The sequence below is a fragment of the Montipora capricornis genome, chromosome 13, assembly GCF_036669925.1.
Source record: "Montipora capricornis isolate CH-2021 chromosome 13, ASM3666992v2, whole genome shotgun sequence".
Classification (NCBI taxonomy): domain Eukaryota; kingdom Metazoa; phylum Cnidaria; class Anthozoa; order Scleractinia; family Acroporidae; genus Montipora; species Montipora capricornis.
The window spans coordinates 28,156,158-28,171,484 of record NC_090895.1 but is presented as its reverse complement, the minus strand read 5'-3'; the positions used below and the strand labels follow the sequence as shown (position 1 = coordinate 28,171,484).

At 39.2% G+C, this 15,327-nt stretch overlaps 2 protein-coding genes across 3 annotated transcripts; both read left to right on the top strand.

Moving 5' to 3' along the window:
- Positions 1-493: 493 nt before the first annotated feature.
- Positions 494-4,772, top strand: LOC138029650 (uncharacterized). Of its 2 annotated transcripts, XM_068877357.1 has the most exons (4): positions 494-643; positions 761-799; positions 2,160-2,483; positions 3,821-4,772. In XM_068877357.1, exons 1-4 carry the CDS (start codon positions 521-523, stop codon positions 4,106-4,108), a joined length of 774 nt encoding a protein of 257 aa, XP_068733458.1. In that variant the 5' UTR covers positions 494-520; the 3' UTR covers positions 4,109-4,772. The 2 variants fall into 2 exon arrangements, 1 of the variants encoding a protein (XP_068733458.1); XR_011127906.1 differs by lacking the exons at positions 494-643; positions 761-799; positions 2,160-2,483 and adding an exon at positions 3,538-3,663 and having other exon boundaries at positions 3,821-3,961.
- Positions 4,773-8,756: 3,984 nt separating this feature from the next.
- LOC138028606 (tektin-1-like) lies at positions 8,757-14,888 on the top strand. Its single transcript, XM_068876207.1, has 5 exons — positions 8,757-9,523; positions 10,551-10,621; positions 12,073-12,216; positions 12,471-12,693; positions 13,766-14,888. Exons 1-5 carry the CDS (start codon positions 8,882-8,884, stop codon positions 14,120-14,122), a joined length of 1,437 nt encoding a protein of 478 aa, XP_068732308.1. The 5' UTR covers positions 8,757-8,881; the 3' UTR covers positions 14,123-14,888.
- Positions 14,889-15,327: the final 439 nt, after the last annotated feature.

The following is a 15,327-nucleotide window of genomic DNA, read 5'->3' as shown; positions in this document are numbered from 1 at the left end:
AATAAGAGGAATGCATTCAGTTTACGGGAAAAGGTGGCGATACTTGTCGCGTATTTGTTGTTGCTTTAAGAGAAATTTAGCATCACGTTCAGAAAGACACTTGTTTCATTTTAGTTCATTTGTTGCTAACCTCGTTTCCAGGGTCTCTCTTTTCTGCCTCCTTTGTCGTTGAAGACAAAGGAGGCACAGAAGAGAGACCCTCGGAACGAGATTGATTAATTGTCTGTCATCTACAGATATTCAGAAGCTTTTCGAACAAGAGAGACGGGTAAGTCATAATGCTTACAAAATCATTGCCACTGGGATTCAGAATGGCCACTCGAGCGAACCCAAACTTATTTACTTAAAAACTGGTCTAAATAGTATTGAAGTTGCTACTCTCCTTGCAATAGGCTCCTGGATTAAGCGAACCTGTGGCATTTAATCGTTAATAATTAACGTATCAAAATATTTCAAGGAGTGGAGAAGCAAGCGGAAACAATCCCGACGCAGACAAAGCAATTTCATTTTTACACTCGAGATGCATCGCTCACAGTTTACCCAGCCAAAACCTTCTCTCGCAAAAACACAGCATCCTTCGGCAGGTTCACAGCCAAAATTTACAACCCAAGACCTCACAGCAACATATGTTTCTAAAGTAACGGTGCGTTTAGTTTAAGATAAAACATCTTCGGTGATTTAGATTTAGAGAAGCAAAGAAGGCTGATGTTACTTTTTGAACGCGATTTAGAGTTTTCAATTCCCTTTCCTCATACTGTAGATTCAACTTGCTGGAAACACGAAGGGAAAAGGTAAAAAGGTAAGATTTATTAACGATCATTTTTATCGTAGATATTGTCTTTTCCGAGAAAAAAACAAAGCTGATAATTAATGTGGTTAAATGTAAAGTTTTCATTTTGAGGTTACCATCGTTTTCTTTTAGTTTGCATTCCAGAAGTTAGAAGTTAATAACTAATTGTCGAGTAAATGTTGAATCTGAAAGCGGCCAAATCAAACCAAATCAAAATATAGACAGATTCTCGTCGGTTTGCCAATATTTTAAACCACCTTGAATTATAATGCTTGAAATAAAGCAGGGTTTTGAAAAGCTCGCTGCAGGAAACGTTTTGGCTTGAAAAAATCACAAAAGCTCGCACCTGCATAGTAGAAAAAAAGAAAAAGATTCACGGTTTCCTTAAATGAAAAAAAATACAAGCAAACTGGTCTTTACGAAGTGCACACCTTCGTATCTTGTCATAATTTTAGCGTCGTGGAGTCTAACAGCATGAGGAATGAACAGTACTTTTCTAGAATAGTTTGTGATCATTATGTTGTGGGAGGCCTTGGCAATTAACATGCAAATTCAGATTCAAATGTTGGATTTATTTACACCGCAATTGCATGAAACGAAGTTGGATCGCAGTACCCTCTTCTTAACGGCGAACAGAGAGGACGCTGGCAAGAGGACATCAATAACAACCAACACCCGGACAAAGCCAAAAGGGTTACCGAAAACAAGCACTGCATAATTCTCGAAATGCTCCCGTTCGCGCGCACACGGAACATTTGTCGCGAAAACAAAATTTGCTTTACGAAAAACAAAAATGAGAAGCAAAAGCCATCTTCGGTTTGACAGAAATTTCGCAAAGCGCTTAGAGGTCAGTTTTTCTTCAAAAAATGAGGAGAAAACAACGATTGATGCCCTGTACAATTTAAACCAACAAGACGCTCTCCTTTGGCGTTCACGTGGGATGCTAACAATTTGCTTGCCTTTCGTCACAAAATGGTGATGCCATTGAAATATCAGCAAAAACTAAAATTTGACATAATCTACAGGAATAAAATCGGAAAAAAAAGAGTCATCAAAATCAGACAAATCAATTAAAAGCAAGGTGGACACACACTAACACCAATCCCGCGGATTTGTTCAAGAAAATCGGGTATTCTTAGCGGTCCCCCATTGAACTAGCAGCTATAAGTCACTCCTACCAATATTAGATGTGGTCTCCTTTGACATCTCACATAAAAACGACTCATACTTGATCTATGAAAATGAAAACCATTTTGTCGTCAGAAGGGTTGCACTTGTGATTCTCTTCATGATTATCTTCTCGTATTCTCAAAACAGAGTAATTCGTTGGTTACTAATTTTTTCTCGTGTATTTCGATACCATTGATAGTTGTTTGATCCTCGCGAACTTCCCTCGCCCAAGCCTAAAGACAGCAATTATTCAAACCCCAATTTGGAGAAAAATTATTCAGCAGAGAGACTGTCTTACTACCCGTTGAGACTAGAGGATAAAACACCCGTGGGGGATACCCCAGGGCCTTCAACACCAGCACCGCAAAATTTCATAAGCCCAAGAGGAACAAGGCAACTGGAAAGTGGTATCTACAAAATTGACAGAACGACGCCAGAGCCAGCAATTTTTGGGAGCCCGAGGGGAACAAGACAAGTGGTCAGTGGTATAGACAGTATTAACAGGAGAAGAAATCTGTTCCATGTAAGTAATCCTAAAGAAACTATAGCTAAAGTGAACCTTAACTCAAATATTTTTCGTCTACAGTATTAATATCCCCACCTAAATCAAACTTGTCTTGCCACTGTGGGTCTATTCTCGATTTTACGTCACAAACTGCTTTGCAATGCAAAATTTATTTGACAGTTTGAGACGTAAAATCGAGAATAGACCCATCCCTCGCACATCATCGTCGTGAGTCCAAATTACTGCTAGTTCTGCCAAGTTTACGTGGCTTGCACGGCACAGAAAAGGCGGAATTCTGGGTAACAATGGAGACATATGTTTGCTTTGGATGGGGAGATATATATTATGAACAAAAAATATTTGAGTTTAAGTGCACTTTAAGCTTCCTTTGAAGGAGTAAGTATGCGCTCTTAATTGGTTCGTTTCCAAGATAAATTTAAGCCTTGCTGCAAAGAACTTTAAAGGACGAAGTAAAAAATACTGTACGATTTAAATAAAACCTAATAGAATGTAAACATTGAGGGCTCCTGAAAAATACCAACTTCGAGGGCCGGGTCGCACTGAGCTAGCTATGAAAAAATTGTCATGAGCTTTCAGTTTACGAAGAAAATGGCAAACAATATTTTTTGTTCGGTGTCTTGACAAAAAAAAAATCGGCCTGCCCGGAGGCAAGACACAGGCTCCTTTGAAGTTTGGTAGAGTTTGACAATAATTTGTAGGGTTGCCCTCGTCCAAGCTTTTCGAAAGATCATTTTTTTGCAAAGACAGGGGTCGGCAAGTTTAATGCCGTAACAATAGATAAATATAGGCAACAATTATTTACAAGATCAATAAACAAAGAACTGAATTAATGTGAAATGACTTTGCACCGCGGGAAAGAGCAAGAAATCTTGAGAATGTTGAGATCCATTTGATTTGCTTTCTGGAGCGCGAACCAAAACCACACGCCATAGTTTTATGGAAACTATAATTGCACGGAAAAGCATAAGCTGCCACCAGCTGCTTGTATTCACTCAGCGACATTTGATGGTAACTATATTGTATTATGTTGTCAACTATTTCTTTAACAGTGCTCAAACTGAACGTGGCTTTTGCCTGTGTTTTCCACGAGCGCCTCGTGGTTTTCGTATGGTGACACGAACTTCACTATGAATAACCGAGTCACGAGGAGCTCTCTTGCTGGCTAAAACAGGACATTGTATGTTTTTATCCTGAGACTAGCCTGAGGATATACTTCAGCTTTATTGAGTGAACAGCAACTTAAATGATTTCTCTAGATTTGTCTCTAATATTTATAACGCTTCGAATGATCTATTACTGGACCAACGCTACAAAGTTTTTTTCTATCCCACCAGGATTCTACAAAAACAAATTTACGGAACGTTGATTCTGGGACTCAAGACATAACCAAAGATCACGCAAGAAGCCCGCCATCGACTGCAATTTCTCAACGCGTCGAATTTCCTACAACTAAGCACTGGTACGTTAATATTCTGCAACGATTGGAAGATTTAAGATGGAATTGCCAGACTTTGGAAACAGAATATTCTTTCCTGGAGACGCTTATGAATGAACAGAAGGAGGACTTAAAAAAGGCGAAAAGCTGGAGCAAGCATTTAAAAAACAAGAAATGCATAGAATAATTGTACACAAGACTTTTAAGACTTAAAAAGTTCAAAAGCTGGACCAAATATCTATACCATCTTGTTAGGTTAAAATTAAAGAAAGCCACGGTCACCAGGACGTATTGTATTTTTTAAATCTCAAATCCTTCAGTTCGTGCTCTGATGCTTCAAGTTGTTTGTTTGAGAATAGATTTGAAACCTAAAGTCTTCTTTTTGCTTTATTTTTCTCTTCTTGTTACTGCGCGCTCGACAGTAGTCGGAAGCTCGGAGGAGCCGCCGAACATTTGATTGACGGTAGCGAAAAACGCATTTGTCGGTTGACCTTTGAATTAAAGAGTCCACATGTTATTGAAAGGCGCAGTAAAGAGTCAAACTGGAACTGTTCGGTTCTAGTTGGTCTCTGTCGCAGGAGAACAGGGAGCAAAAAAAGAACCTGGGAGCGAGTGGAAACTTCTTGGAATTCTATTATTCAACCTCAATTTTGATTTGTAGTACAAATATTTTAAAAGGGAAACGATTTCAAAACGCCTATTGTTATTCAAGTGATTGATAATTCGACGGTATTCGCTTTGCCTTAGCTTGCACGAGTAATTGACCTCTTTAGCTTGTAAATTTTGTTTCCCAAGTTCAGACCACGTGACGTTACTCTAAAGAACAGTTTCTTTCAAATGTGGTCTTATACGCGTGCTTATGTATGAATAACTTGTGAAAATCAAAAGGAAAATTCTCTCGAGAACATCACGTGATCTGAAATGGAAAATCCTGTTGCATAAAATAATCAGTACCGTCAAAGAATCAGATTAGCTAATTACAACCTTAAGAATTAGAACAGCTCGCCTACGTCACAATCGTACTGGCCAATGAGAAAGAAAATGGCAATGTGCTTTACGAGAGGTTGGAAATTTTCTAGAAAAAACACACGATGATTTAAAGGTATGACTGGTATAGAATTTACATACTAATTTTTCCTCCTTGATAGATGGTGGTTTAGGATAATATCGGCATATTTTTATTTCGCCCGTGTGTTGCGCAAACAAAGCCAAGATTACTGCCGCGAGCAATTTTGAAAGGGAAGAATTATGTGAAACATCTAACAAATCGAATTCTTTGAGCGCGAGCAAGAATTGCGCAGAATTGAATGGCGCTCACTTCTGTGAACGCGATTCATGATCCAGTTGCACCGCTGATACTCATACCAGTTAGAAAGCAATACCTACTGAGTCCTGAAAAATCTCTTTAAGCCATGGGACATCCTTGACAAATCACCATAAAATAATAAAATGGGAAGTCATGATATTCATACATTAGCCACCGCAATACGTTCTATTTCGTGCTATCCAAACAGCCAACAATCACTGACAACTCTATTTCATTGATCGTCTTGCGTCAGGAGCTCAGGAGTTTTCATTTAAGAGCTATAGTCTGAAAATAGCTTGAGATGTGAAAATGCCGTTACGTAGACCTAATATAGGACTTCTTGCTTGCGCTTTCGTATTTGTCAGTTTTGTTTATGGTCGTCGCTTTTATCTTCTAATTCATTGCTTAATGCCTCCTGTTTGATCATCGGAAGACTTTTCGCAGCTATAACTCTACTTTATCAGCAACGAAAGGAAAACCGAAAAAATTTGGACCCATGGCCTCTACGATCGCAGTGTCGTCATGGTTCATGGTTCGATGCTTGGCTGCTCTGGTTAGAACAAATTAGAAGGTAGCTTAAACAGTTACAATTCAAAGACACAACGTTTGAAGATTCCTGTCTCGGTGCCTTCATCAGGTGGGTGATTCACAAAGTTATCGGAAGAGTCCTGTTATATGCTAACCACCTGATGACAAATTGTCCAAGCTTTGGGTCTTTGATTTGTAACTTTATATGCTACATTCAAATTTCTTCTCACCAGTATAGCATCGGACTGTGTCTGATTTCAACCTTCTTGTAAGGTGAATTGTGCCATATGTGTTTGTCCAAGAATCGCGTTTCTAAGCAACGACAAACCACTCTGCCCACAAGTAGTTCATATGGGAAACTAATCGTCAACACCACACTAAGTACAGTGGAACTTCGACGCAGCTCAGTAACATCTGCGTAACAAACCAATCGACATAACGAACGATCTTGAACGCACTTGCGAAATAAACTGTCACAGAGTGAATACAGGTCTGGCCCGCCCGCGACCGAAGTTTGTCATTATAAAGGTGTAGCAAAGTGTTATGTTATGAAGAAAATTAAAGTTCCTCAGCTAATTAGCATTAAAGGCGAAAACTTTAATCTCGGTAATCCCTCTCTGTTTTCTTTAGATAATAACGAATTCCTTGTTGTTTCTAATGCAGCAAATGTTTTCTGGTCATGGTTAGAACATGCATGACTAGTCTGTGAAAATCCGATTTGCACACAAAACTCGTTGTGCAGGTCGTGTGCAGGTCGACAACAGCTTATTGTTTGGATTGTAGATGAAGATATCTGCGTTTGTTTTTTTGTCTAGACAACCTGAAAACCTATTCACGTTTTGTTATTCAGTTATCAAGTAAGTTTCTTTCGTTTTCTGCAAATTTCTTTTGCCCAAGTGCTTCAGTTAGCCAGCAGCATGAAAACCAGGGGCACCCAACGTCAATTTTCGGAAAATATCTGTTCGGAAGACGATTTGACATCTAGAATTTTCGGAACATTTGTTGTAAAATTCCTTGCTTGCCTGCCTGTCCTAGGATTTTCGAACATCTAAAACATGGTATAATTGCCCATTTTAAATGGATTTTTTCCCTAAAAAGGTCACCTAGAATTTTCGGGAGCCTTTTTTCTTGCTGAAATTTTCGAAAAGGTAAGTTTTGATCCCTGTAATTTTCGGATCACTAGACTTTCAGCTAGGGAATCCGAACAGATGAAAAATTTTTAGGGGATCAAAATATGCCTATATGTACCGTTTAAATACGAAAATAATTTAACAATGCTATGTTTAAGTGGGTTTGAACTATATTCTCGTTGGGTGCCCCTGTGAAAACTTCTAGATCTAGCTGGTATTACTGACAAAGTGCATGGTACTTGGTTCTTGAACAAAGTTTAGAAAGACTTACAAAAATGTCCGCCGAATTTCGTAAAAAATAACTCTAAGAAAGAAATACAAAGAATTACTAAATGCCATAACAACCGAAAGAAAATAACTGGCTCAGCTCAGACGATATTAATTACTACTGGAGAATGCCGCGAGCCCACTTAATGTGTTATTTGCATACAGATGGAATAAAGTATGACAACGGACAACTTCATGGCAATGATAAGACTGGCAAATACAAAACATAATTAACTATATATCGTAGGGTTATGTGAAGTGCTGTTTTCTACCCATGTAAACCATGTGAGCGTTAGCCCTAAACTCCGACCACCTCATACAAAACATACACTGACAGTAAAGTTGGAAAACTTTTGACACATGTATATGCCGTAAATCCTTTTTTTACATTTTGAATTTTTGAGCTGTTTAATATGTATGATTTCTTAAATTCAACTCTCAAGTTTTACAAACCATCAATAAAAAAAAACTGTCGCTAATTGCTTACAAAAGATATGACCCCACAAGCTTGTAAGCTTTAAATCTTATCGTGTTGAAATAAACGTTTTGCTTTTTTATGTTTCTATATGGATGTTAGGATGTTAGCTGAGGATGTTAAGGAATTGTGCGTGCGTGTGACGACGCGATCAAACTTCATTACTGTAAATAGATCAAGTTTCAGTTTTAAACTTCTCAAAGAAGAAAAACCGCACAGTTCTAAATATTAAGTTGGAAATTATAGATCATTTTCTGTGGAGTTTAACTTCCGCTATCTTGAGTATCTAGAAAGTAGTTTCGATCTCTTTCAAGTTTTTCATCATGGCGCTCAAAATATTTTCTTGAATTTAATGACATTCACACCCTTAGACGGAGATAAACCGGGTGTCGAACTGGCCGACAATTTTACAGTTTCGAAAATGCTACATTAAAACCAGTTGTTGCAATCTTATTGGACATTCGCGGTAATTTAGAAGCAGACTAACTGCATTAGTCTTCAGACCACCTAACCCGAAACAGCCAGAGAAATTTATTAATAATTTAAACCTTTTATCAACAACAGAGAAACCTAGGGTTCAGAAAAGGGAGGAAAACATTTTAAACAAAAAAAAATGGGATTTTGTTTGCTTGGTCAAAATTTGCACTTTTAAGTTTTGAGGTCCTTAAGCTGAAAAACAAATTTGAACTTGTGAGGGTGGGTTAATTATGAGAGAGGCTTAGCAGGGTTCTAAGGTTTCTCAATGAGTCTCAATTATCCACATTCAATTCAGGCAGTATGTATAAAATATTAATCAGTGTTCTCTCTTTTTGTATATGCATGACAGCAAAAAAAAGATGCCACATTAGTTTTCTAGGCTTTTTGCCAATGGTTTTTAATATGCAATCCGTGATACTTTGTGTTTCTTCTAAAATACTTTTATCTTTAACGCAGACGAGCACGTGGCTTTGCCGACCGACCGGAAGAGAGTGTGCTACACCGATTATTTCCCGATAGCCAATCAGGAGGCAATATTAAGACAGTTTCGTGCCTTCTTTACCAATCAGACTATCGAGTGGTGAAGCCCATTGGTTTCTAAGCAACGAGCGACGCCACCGGATATAAAGCGATTTGTGGTTTACACTAAACAGACATTTTTCTACTCTTGCCAACAACAACTTTGTCTGAGTTTTAACTCAAGATTTCCTGACAGAATCTACGAGTTTCTCGGCGTAATATATCGGCCAGAAGATATAGCTTGACTCTACGCACGAGATGACTCAATCTTTCGTGGAAACAGCTAAATACCTATCCTCTTCGACCTTCGATCCACCGCCTTATCTTCGACCCACTGGCGGACCTTACGAAACAACATATACGGCTTCTTTTCAAGCAGCAAGACCCTACACCTCTCCTCATGCCTTGAGACCGCTATCAAGATCGTTTGAATTCCCTCACAAGATCCTCAATGGATCGTCCAGCGGCTTGGAACATTTGCCTTACACTGCAGTGACTCAAAGGGCCATTCACAAGTACACCCCGCAACAATGGCGGACCTCGAACGTTCTCAATGTATCATCGGGCGAGAAGGAACGATCCACGGCCGAGAGACTGCGAGATGAATGCTCGCGACTCCGAACGGAAACATCTCTGTTGACTCACCGGACTCAAACAGATGTGAACAAAAAGTTGGAACATCGTATCCATGACATCACGTATTGGAAGACGGAATTAGAGAAGCAACATGCAGATACAGTGGCTGAGATCAAAGCACTGCAAGCATTTATTGGGCGTTTAGAGAAAGCATTAGCTGCTACTGAAAAGCCTTTGAATGTGTCTAAAGAATGCTTGGGGTACAGAGAACGCAGAATCAAGATTGATCTGGTGCATGATAATGTGGAAACCCACATAAGCAAGGTAATCATTGCGCATGTTATCAGCTCTCGGTGCCAGCTGGCTCCTGTCTCCAGGATCGAATCTTTATTATTTTTAGCGAGTTATAATAACACAAGACAGCAACATTAACCACAAATATTGTTAGATTGTTTAGCAGAATAATAAAGCTGTTTTTTTTTTTGCAATAGCTTATACCAAAAAAAGGCAAAAAGATAAGAAATACAAAGAGCTGCGAACAAGAAAATCACCTTAATCTTCCCTCTTCTTAAAATACCATCTCGAGTGTCATTTGTTACGAGACAACTGAAAGATGTGCAACGTTAAACATGCCAGGCTCAATAAGTTCTTTATGCTAATTTTCTGCCCTTGTTAGATTGTTTTATTGCATTTGGTGATCATCAAAGTTATGCTTGGTGTATTCTATCCAGCGAGACACTATCTTCTACCAGCACGTGACAACAGCGAAAGCCCACTTTGAGGAGCCTTATCTTTTTCGATAGAAGAGTCTATTCGGAAGTAGAGTAGAGTAGAGTTAGTTTTTCATGTTAAACAGTGCTTACATCGACCACTCGAGCGTCAGAGCGCCCGCTTTGTTTACTCAACAACGGAAGGTTAAAATGATATCCTTAGTTATATATTTCGAACAGCTTCAGTCTTTCGCTTTTCAACAGTTGATCTTCCTGAGATTCAATCTTTCTGAAAATTGCACAGCTTTAAATTTTGGTTTTTCTATGTTTCGTCCTTATGCATTCTTCTGATACCAATACTGTGGAGTTACAAATAACCCGTGAAAACGCCGAACTAAACAAACTCGTTGCCATTAGCAACCAACAAGAGATCGGTGATGGAACTGAACTTAGGAAACCGGTGTTCAGCCAACTGGAAAATTTCTTTTATGCAGAGATGTTCATATTTTTTATCAAGACGCAAAGAAAAGTAAAATCTCATCGGCAAATCCATCCTGTAATATTTCGAACGATTCATGCATGAACAGCTACCGGTAGAAAGTTTAAGGGTCTCTAGATAAATCGCACAATTTCTTGTTTAGGAGGTGGAAATGATCGAAAACGTTCGCGCTTTGCTGAAGAAAACAATGGATCAGGCTCATGAACAGCTGTGGTAAGTTGATAGCTTGTTATTTAACAATTATTTGCCTCAGGCTCAGTGATTATCGGTGAATATTCACCAAGACGAATTCGAGGTGAATATTCACCGATAATCACTGAGGCTGAGGCGAATAAATACACAGGTGATTATTTCAAAAAAGAGAAAAAAAAAATTTCAACGCGAAATCATCTTCACTTACAGTGGCAAAACGACCACTGGCAGCCATTTTGTCCGTCGAGGTGATTATCGGCTGATAATCCGAGATAGCGAGCCAATCAGAGCGCGCGATTTTGTATGATCACCTGTGTATTTATACTAAATCTTTGTATTTAAACATCCGTGTTCCGAATAAAGCATGGCAGCTTTTTACGGTCGTCTGGTCAGATGGCTCAGTTAAAAGAAGAAGATAACCGAGATGTAATAAGTTTATAAATAAAATTTTAAGACTTTCAACAAGCCTTTAACGTGCATCGCTGCACTTCTCAATGTTCACAAGCTCTTTGCGGGACTGCCCTTTCGCCCCAGTCCCCATCCCGGGAAGATGGTCTGCTCGCGGGCCACCGAATCTGTGAATAGGAAACTATAGAAAAAGAAAATGCCGATGCTATATTTTGGCTTATTCAGTATTGCACATAGTACGCAATGGCGCTCAAAACTTACGCGTTCGGTGTTGACTCTTCATCATTGCTTCGTCATGATAAAGCTGCAAAATCAATTGGAAAGAAATTTTACATTTAAACCCTTAATGAAGGAAAATAGAAAGGAAAACAAAAATAAGAAAGACGTTAATCTTACCTTGAAAAAAGCACAATCGACTTCAATGGCTTCCTTCGGACCCAACTGAAGACAGATTGAAATTTCGGTTTACAAATTCTGCTACATGGTTAAGAACATTTCCTCGACCGCTTTAACGGCTTAACGAAGTCTTAAGAAGCAGTTAGGGCTCAGAGGAGCATGTGCAAAAACAGGTGGAGTGCTTGCTGGGAGTGCGGCACGCGCTATGCACGTGAAGGCTCACGACGATTTGGATGCATAATGAAAAAACTAAAACTATCGCAGCTTCGTTAAAGAAGCGTTGACGGTTCTCTAGAAGCTCTCAGGGGGAACTCATGAAGGCACAGAGAACTTGATAAAATGGCACTCATTAAGCGTTGAAAATTTTGACAGTATTTTTCAACTTTGTTTGAAAAGAGGAATGTCATGTTTCAAGCTTAAACTGTAGGAAGGCGATGTGGGTCCGATTCTATACATGGTAAACGTGGTATTTCATGTTACGTCATCGCCGCCATGTTTGTGGACGAAAACTAAAGATCTCTCATTAGCTGTCCACCAGCAATTGTACATTGCAGTATTGAATCTGTGTTTCTGAAGCTTGGGTGCAAACCACCTATTTTCCCGACTGTATACTATTTGCAAAAGAAGGCTAAACGAAAAATTGTTTTACCTCTGTTTTGATACCTCAGGTTGCTGCGTTCTGCTAAAACACTTTTGGAAAAAGACCTTGGTGACAAATACAATTCCCTGGGTATTGATGGCAAGTGTGCTACTCTGAATAATTTCTCAAAAGACATTCACTTTGCTCCACATTCAGTCACAATACAGCAACAGTAAGTATGATATTTTATGTTTTGTTTGACCAAATATTGTTTTTCGCATCATTCGCAAGAGGAGATTTATCAGTCGTTAATTCCATGTGTTGTGCGCATGGGTGTAGCTAGTTGGTTTCCCAGTGCAAATCAATAAAGCAGCATTACCAAACGATCTCAGTATTTGAAATCCTTCCAACATCCATTAAGTCCTTCACTTGTGCATATTTTTCGTTGTTGGTCTATCTAACAAACCGTGTTTCTATTCCTTTCAGTTCTTTCACCCCCGATGAATGGGAAGCTTATTCATCAGAGAACATTGCCAAAGCAGAGCGTGAGCGCAAAGCATCTGTAGCCATGAGATCAGAGATCAATGGAATTTTGATGCAGGCCTATGTTGATCTGAGAAACATCTTTGAGACCGTTAACAACGAGTTTGCCAAACGCATTGAGGAATCGATCAATGCCAAGAGATCTCTGGAAAAAGAACTGGCAAAGGTAGGGGTGATATTTTTGTGCCTTATGCGTGCTTTTCACGTTACGTCATCGCCGCCATGTTGTTGGACAAAAACAAAAGATCCCTCATTAATAGGGACCTTCAAGCGAGTAAACAACGACGGCAACGAGAACGTTGTCTGAAATATTATTCCCGTTATTGTACTAATTTTGCGATTTCTCCAAGTCGCTTGGCATGGCAAGTGTGAGTCCACATTCCAAGAATAAAATTTGTGAGAAAGGTTAAGATGGTTTGGATATTTAGGGTGCGTTCGATTGACCTTATTCTGGAATAAGAATATACGTGGAGTGATGATTTAAAACGGTATGTCTGGCGTTTTGAAGCAACAAGGATAATAAATATATGTTTAAAATATCATTTTAGCAATATTAATGTGAATCTCCGTAAAAGTGAAGGATTTCTAACTTCTATTCCAAGTATTCCTATTCCGGAATACGGTCAATCGAACGCACCCTCAGAGAGGTAAAGTCGGCGTTCGAGCCAAGGAGGCCCATCAGGCCGGCGCTTATCTCCGGTTTCTGTAGCATGAAGCGACTGGGAGTATTTCTACTCCCCCCTGGATGGGATGCTAGTCCATCGCAGGGTTACCCCCAGCATTGAATTCGCCGGTACCCATTTATACGTCGTCGTCGTCCTAAGCTCCCAATTAGTTCCTGTTTGTAGGTCCACCAGCAATTGTACATTGCAGCACTGTTACCGTCTCTCAAGAGAATGGTTGCAAACCATCTAGACCTTTTGTGTCAAAACAACAGGGCAACCGTAACATTTCACAGTTTGAAAGTAAATAAAAAATTCTAATTTTTTTTTTGTTCAGATCATGATACAAATACTTTTTTTTTTGAAAAAAAAATTGAAAAAATGGTTGCAAACAGTATTGTATAGGGTTATTGTTTAGTAGGAATGGAGGTTACCCTCCTTATACCGTAAACCGATTGGCGGTATACCATCGTATTTCGAGATAGACTTCTGAGTTATTGACAACGATGATTCCTTGGGGCTGGAAATCTTTATGGGGCTCAGATTGATTCAATTGATTTTCCATTCTCGTTTAAGGTCATAGATGAGATTGCATCAATGGAAAACAACGTACGGGATCTCAAACAAGCCATTGCAGACAAGGAAAATCCTCTCAAAGTGGCACACACCCGACTAGATAAACGCTCGCTAAGGCCAAATGTTGAACTGTGTCGTGATCCAGTGCAATACCGCTTGGTCGGAGAAGTCGGGGAAATCTCCGTCTCCATTGATCGTCTGCGCATGCGCTTGGCTGAGGCTGAAGCGTCACTTATGGCGTTGCTAAGAAACAAGGAACGACTGGAGGATGACATCGAGGTCAAAACTAACAGCTTATTTATTGACCGTGATCAATGCATGGTCATACGCCAGCAAGTTCGCCACATTTCTCACTAAAACACTTTGACAAAATGGACAATAATTTATTAATTTAGAAAAAACCTCTGTAATGAGATGAAGCAAGAATTTTTTAAAAACATGTTTATGTCAAAGGAAGCTATGCTTGATTTTAGACAGGATTATTTTCAAATCTGGAATTAAAGTAACCTTCCGCTAAATCCCTACGCACTAGAACTGATTAAAATTAACTCAGTATCAAAAACATCAAATTAATAACTTTTTGGGGGGTAATGTACTGTATTAAATGCGAATACTCGCCCAACCTAAAGCTTCGAGACCGTCGTTACTTCGTCATGTTAATTTTGTCAGCAGTTTTTTTATGGGACTATACGAGAAAATATTTGATATGTTCAGTTTTCCTTCGTTGGCGTAAGCTCTTCACAGTTTAAAAGTGTGATATCGATTTCTCACGAATACGCACATCAAGCACATTATCGCGGCGTCTTATGGAGTGTAGGTTCTTTTGCATGGCTAAACACAGCACTATATAAACGGTTATGAAATAAGTGACTTTTTTTCTCAAAAAGTTGATCAGAACTTTTAACACTGATTTGGAAAAAGAGCGTTGAATTACTGGCATTGCAACAAAACAACCAAGTACTGTATTGGTGGCAAGCAAGTGATTCAAAAGAGAATAACTAGTGTACCCTGGGAAGGAATGAAAGAATTAATGGAGGAACAGTGTAATCAGAATTACTCATTTCTGCTTGTGTAAATATTTGTTCGAAAAGCGGCAGTAAAATAAACCACTTTCTCGGCACACTGAGATTTTGTTTAACTACTTGGTCAATTGCACACTTTGATTACAAGAGAAAGGCAAAGTTTTAAGCCTTGTTCAAATACGGAGCCCCTTTGGTACTTAGAGTCCCGTGTAGAACCGGCACGTACAAAAGACAGGTCACTGTTTACCAATACAGAAAGACTCCTAAACATTCATTAAGCTAACCTTAAGCCTAATTAGGTCTAAACAAAAATTTTTAGGCCTGATGTTAGCATTTGTAAACAGTTTGGGACCTGTGGCTTGTGACATGTGTTTTGTACCTGCCCTAGAACGAAACAAATAAGTGCATGTTATCCCTCTTTCCGGACAAAAGGGGTTATACCAGGTTGGTAATCCCTAGGATAACCAGGGTCCCTTGGTCCTAGTCCGACGACATCACGTCAGCAGTTCTGCTTTCCAGGGAACGAAGTTATCCCAAGCG